General features: G+C 32.2%; 1 protein-coding gene across 12 annotated transcripts in view; it reads right to left on the bottom strand.

Moving 5' to 3' along the window:
• MYCBP2 (MYC binding protein 2) overlaps window positions 1–6,527 on the bottom strand; it is a 238,192-nt gene that overhangs the window by 132,221 nt on the left and 99,444 nt on the right. For all 12 annotated transcript variants that reach the window (XM_039886905.1, XM_039886906.1, XM_039886908.1 and 9 more), the window contains one exon: window positions 611–783. In XM_039886905.1, coding sequence (XP_039742839.1) covers window positions 611–783 — 173 coding nt within the window. The remainder of the gene's footprint in view (window positions 1–610; window positions 784–6,527) is intronic.

The following is a 6,527-nucleotide window of genomic DNA, read 5'->3' on the forward strand; positions in this document are numbered from 1 at the left end:
GCTTAAGAATGATTTCATTATTGGAAATTCTACATAAACATAACTGGATCTTTTTAAGGTTTATTTTAAAGGCAATAAAATAAGTAGTTATGTGAATTGGTATAAATTTCCAGCAACAGAATATATATAGTGAAAAAATGTATATCTCAAATTAAATAGAAGTGAAGTTGATATGCTGTGGAAAACTGTGTTATGTAAAAAGAGATAGAAGTATGTATAAAATTCATATAATATTTTATAGAATTTATTTTAAAATAAAGTATACAAATTAAATGTTATAATTACACATTTGAATATTCTACATCTCTAAAGTTCATATAGTCAAGTTAAACAAAAACATTATCTTTAAAGAGCAACCTATTAGGAAAATTATATTCAAGGCTGCTTCATATTTGGGCATTTATGAATCTTTCATGATGTTGGTAAAAGTCTGATGCATTATTTTCTGTAGGATAAATCTCTTAGAGGATTTAACTTATTTTGCAACTAGCAGACTATTGTTTAACAAACATGACAGAATAATATACAAATTTAAATACTCTTAAAAAATATTCAGCACACACTGATGAAAATTAGCTATAACTGTCTGATTATCAAATAGCAGCGCTACCTAGGATGTGCAAAGCTGCATGAGATCGGGTGGTGAGAGCCCTTGATCCCGTCGGTAATGCAAGTTCGGGACTTAGAATACTGCATCTGGACTGCATGTCTGTTGCAGAAGGAAGTCTGGCATCAGCAACCACCGCATTGTAACACCACAGTTCTCTAGTATTTGGTCGAAACCTTTCAAGAAAGAGGATAATTACATCACCTCAATACACAGTTTCATTAAAAAAATTTTCTAAGCTATAATTGATGATACTAAGAGAATAACACAGCCAGCTTAAACAGGACAAAATGTAGCTCATTATTTTCCATATCTGAACTAAACATATGAATAACCTATGTTACTTATAAGTAAAATAATTTAAACAAAATAGTAATATAGATCACAAGAGATCATGAATAACACAGCATCAGTATGCTTAACAATCTGATGTTTACACATAGGTATGAAGCTTGTGTACAACAAAAATTCCATTTAAAAAGTTTAAAGACAAAGGATAGGTCAAAATAAAATATGTGAAACATACATATGAGGAAAAATAACAATATCCACAATCTATAAGAGCTCTTGCAAGCCAGTACAAGACAATCCAACACCAAAGTGGGCAAGAGACACAGAATGCTGTTCTTAGAAAGGAAGCACTAAGAATGTATGCAGACATTCAGTGTTACAGTGACAAACAGTAAGCATCAATAAAAACTATAAGGAACCCACAATGCCATCCTGTCATAATCTCATTCTTTATGTCTTTCATAACGAGAATCTCAAAAAGCTGTTTCTACTTCTTTACTTCTTTTATTTTATTAATTCTTTTTGGAAAAGCTGTGCTTAACAATATTAAGTACATACAAAAGAATAAGAACAAAATATTTTCAAAATAAGGTATGAAAAATAAAGGCACAATGTACACTAATAGAGAGAACATTATCTTTTAAGTACCCGCTGTCTCCCTCCCTACTCAATTCCTTTCCTTTTCCTTTCAAAAGTCACAATTATCTTGAATTTTTAAGTTATCATTCTCTTGCTTTATCTATGACTTTTCACATTTGCATCAAAATAGTATATTACTTAAGCTTCATGTTCTTAACTATATACAAATAGGATGCATCCTTTATGCATTCTTCTATGGCTTGTTTTCTTCAAACAATAGAAAATTCTTAAAATGTATTTAAACTGTGGCATTTGGCTGTAAATTAATTTATTCTAATTTGTAGAATATTAGCTCATGTGGATTTATCACAACTATTTGTCTATTCTATTATTGATAGCAAAAAAAAAAGAAAAAAGAAAATCACTCAATTTTCCATTACAGAAAATGCTGCTGTTGATGATTTTATATAAAGCTCCTAAAGCACAACAGGTATAAGATTATACAGGAAGGAAGGATAAGTTCTCATTTTCACAGCCAGTATATCTATATAGAAAACAATGATCCAATTGAAAATTTGATTCATGTTAAGATGTATCTGGCATTTCAGATTAGTTTAGAAATAATGGTCTTCTCAATCAATAGAGTTTGATAATCCAAATTTACTAAACATAAAAGCACTTAAATCCAGCAATCCCACTTCTGTGTATATACTCAAAAGAACTGAAAAGCAGGATCTTGAAGACAAATTTGCACACCCATGTTGATAGCAGCATTATTCTCAATAGCCAAGAGGTGGAAGCAACTCAAACATCCATGAATGGGTGAATGGATAAACCAAATGTGGTAAACATACAGTGGAATATTATTCAACCTTAAAAAGGAAGGAAATCCTGTCACAGGCTACAATGTGGATGAACCTTAAGGACATTATACTTTAAGTGAAATAAGTCAGTTACAAAAAAGACAAATACTGTATGATTTTACTTATATGAGCTATATATCTCCAGTAGTCAAATTCATAAAAAGAGAAAGTAGAATGATGATTGCCAAGGGCTGGAGGGAGGGAGAAATGGGAAACTTTTCTTCAGGTATAAAGTTTCAGTTTTGCAAGATGAAAATGTTCTTGAGATACATTGTACAACAACTGAATATATTTTACATTACTAAACTGTATGCTTAAAAATGTTAAGATGGCAAATTTCATGTTATGTTTTTACTACAATTTAAGAATTTTAAATTATTTTTTAAAAACAATACTTGGCAGAATAAATTCTATGAAAGTAGCTGCTATAATCAGCATTAATATTATTGCATTATTGCATTAGAGAAGTTCTATTAATCTAACTCTTGTTCTTGTGTAGGTGATCATTGTTTTCCTCTGGTTGCTTTAAAGATTTTTCTCTTTGTCTTTAATGTTCTATAATTTCACTACATGTCTCTTGATCATAGATAATGAAAATATGTAGTTTCTAATCTATGTGGATTTAAATTTCTTTTTGGTCCTGGGAAATTCTTAAGCATTATCTCTTCAGATATTGCTTCTCTTCTTTTTTCTCTAATCTCTAATATTTCCTTTTTTGGATGTCTATTAGACTTTCTCATTACATTCTTCAAATCTCTTTTACATATTCTTTTATATTTTTGTCTTTCTGTAGTATTCTGGGTAATTTCCTTACATATGTCTTTCACCTGTTCAAATCTCATCTATCTATGCATTTGTTTAAAAAATTATTCTTCACTTATGAGAACTCTGCTTGGTTGTTTTCCAAATATGCCTCACTTTGAGATGCTTGCTTAATTTTGAGATTGAATCTTTTATTTAAACGTTTTGTACACAGTTAACATACTGTGTCTGAAATTCAAAGATCTGAAATTGATTTTGTTGCTTATTCTTTTGTTGAATTTCACTAACAGTGATATTCCTTATATGTTTAGCAATCTTAGACTTTGAGCTTATTTGATTTAATCTTGTTAAAAACCTATGGGACTTTTCTTGAAAGATTATTTGTACTTGCCTTCTGCTGCAGACAAAGGGGTGTTACCTATCTGATCCCATTTTAGCATCCTTCCAAGGGCAGAAGCTTAATCTGAGTTTCAGGATCAGTTTCCATCTCCTTCCCGTTGCAGCTGACATAATGCTTGTTTTCCAAATTGCAGTGCTGATATCAGCATTTGCCCTCAGCAAAATCCTGTGTCTATAGTGTTGACTGCTAAACTGCTCAAGGGTCACATCATGGAGGTTATGATTTTTATTTTTATGCTGGTTTTCTTTGAGGTGGAAGTGAGGGACTGGGGCAGAATTATATTAGTGACATTTTGGTTGAGTGACAAGCAATGTATAAAATATAAACAAACAAACTTAAATATGAACTAAAATATAAACTAAAAACAAACATAGGGTTTTTCAAAGTGTTTACTTCAACTCTTTAAACCATACCAATATAGTTTAAACATTCTTCTCAAAGCTCAAATGACTTCTAAGTAGCCAACTCTAATGGAATTTTTTGTCTTCTATTCAGTCAAGCCCTTGACAGTGTTCAACACCACTGAACATACCTTCTTTTCTCAACCCAATCCCTCCTCATGTCTATATCAGCACATCCTCCTGGCTTTTTCTCATAGTTCGTTGGCTGTTCTATCTAGTCTCCTAAGTAGTTCTTCTTCTCCCACCTAACTTCTACATTTTAGAAGGGCTCAGGGCTTGGTTCAGAACTCGCTCTTCACCCTAAATTCTCTGCCTAGGTGATCTCATTCAATACCATAGCTATAAATACAGCTATGCAATAAAAATTCTCAATTTATATCCCTAGTCCAAATGAGTCCTTTGAACTTGATTCACTTATCTAATTGCCTACTTAATATCTTCACTTAGATCCCAAAGTTAACATTAGAAACAGAAGTCTTGACAAGCATGTTCTCCCTGCCTTTCCTGGCTCAGCTTGGGAACCCCCCTTAACTGCTTCCTTTCCTTAACCCCCAACACAAGTAAGTCCTGTTTGTTCTACTCCAAAATATAGGCTGCAAACTGCTTCTCTCCATCTTCCCCAGCCCTAGTTTCAAGCCACGACCTCTCCCTTGCACTGCTGCAATAACCTCCTATATTTACTCTTGCCTTCTTTCAATCCATTTTCCACACAATAAGTATAGTCTCTTAATGTTACTTTCCAACTCAAATCCTGCAAAGCCTTCATATTTTTGAAGTCTTTAAATTCCTTAATCTGCCCTACAAAGTGCTATGTATCCTGACCCTGTCTACCCCTCCAATTTTATTTCATGCTCCTCACTATGCTTTGACCACAATGACTTTCTTCAAATTCCTAAAACACTGTCAAGTTCTTGCTCACATCAGGGAATCTGGGCCTGCTGAGCTCTTCTTGCTTGGAAAACTTTTTCCAGCTCTTCAAATGCTTGGTTCTTTTATATACTTTAAGGTCTCAACTTGTAGTGTCTCTACTGTATGGAAAATAGGCCACAGACGTTATTCTCGATCATAGTACCCTCTTTTTCCTTAACAGTGCTGAGCAAGACCTACAAAGTATATTATTTATTCACTTTCATGTAGTCTACAACTCCACTAAAAAAACCGACTTCCATATGCGCAGGGGCACTGTCAATCTTATTCACTTTGTATCATTCTTTACTTACCATACTGTATATATTTAGATATTTACTGAGTAATAAAATTTAAATTGCAAACATTTTTCAAATAACAGTACTATTTACTGATGCTTATAGTATGGGGAAATATGAATTCTCATATGCAACTGGTGAGAGAGTACTGAAGGGCAATTTGGCAATATATATAAAATTTTATGAATCTACCTTTTGACTCAGCATTTCTACTTCTTGAAAGCTATCTTACAGAAATATGCTCATGTGGGTACAAAACTGTGTGTATATACATGTGTGTGTTCACTGCAGCATCAAAGTTAATACCAAAACATTAAAAACGTAATCTAAAATGTTCATCAATAGGGAAACAGTTAAGTATATTTTAGTATATCCAGACTAAAGAATTCTATATAGGTTTAATATGAAAACAGTTCCTTAAGTACCGACCAGGAAAGATTTACAAATTGTTGTTTAGATTTAAAAAAATCTAACTTTTAAAATAAATATATTCTTATTTATATAAAAACAGAATTACATGTTTTTTAAAAGGTCAAACAATATAAGCCAAACTTGATACTTGTGACCCATAGAGAAGATTAGTGGAATCTGATATTGGGGAAGAAAAAGATTTGACCAGGACCACACAATTTTTCCTATATATATTATTGCTTTGCTTAAAACAAAAACAAAAACAAAAACAAAAACAAAAACAAACCATATTCATGTGTTGTTTGTGTAAATTTTGAAGTAGGAAAAAAATTGCTATTCTTAACATTTATCTGCTCTTTCTAGATGTAAGTTTCTAATTATTCAGAAGTTAGCTGCTAAGAATTGAAAAGGAAGCAGACTCAGGCCGGAAGGAAAGTCAAAATAAGCTAATACTGAATCGGGAATGTCTATGATTGCTGTAAAATCCAAGTATCCTACTGAAAAACACAAAGGACACAAAACAGCTAGAAGTCAGGACAATGAAATAAAACTCTGATCCTGATTAAAGGATAATACCTTCCAGCTGTTTTTACTGAAACACAGGAAAAGATTGTCCTTCATCTTTTAATCTCTGTTTTGGAACAAGTTGGTAAATTATCAGGGCCTGGCAAGGCATTTGAGTCATCTGTCCCAATGTTACCACATGTGAAGAAGACAAGGTTCAACTAACTGAATACCACACTTCTGAATTCTGTTAGGACCCCAGGAAAATGGCTCTAGTCAATAGAATCTTAGTCTCCTACTGTTATCTCTAATTTAGAGAATGCATTTCTAATTTAATGAATGTATCAAGAAACAAATTCCACACTGTCAATTATTGTTGTTATTGCAAATTTACTTCATTTAATATATATATATATATATATATAATATATGTCATTTGGAGGTATATATATTATATATATATACCTCCAAATGACATCATACACAGGATCCAGACACACACCA

Source organism: Pteropus medius, unplaced genomic scaffold (genome assembly GCF_902729225.1).
Source record: "Pteropus medius unplaced genomic scaffold, Ma_sr-lr_union100, whole genome shotgun sequence".
In the NCBI taxonomy this organism is placed as follows: Eukaryota; Metazoa; Chordata; class Mammalia; order Chiroptera; family Pteropodidae; genus Pteropus; species Pteropus medius.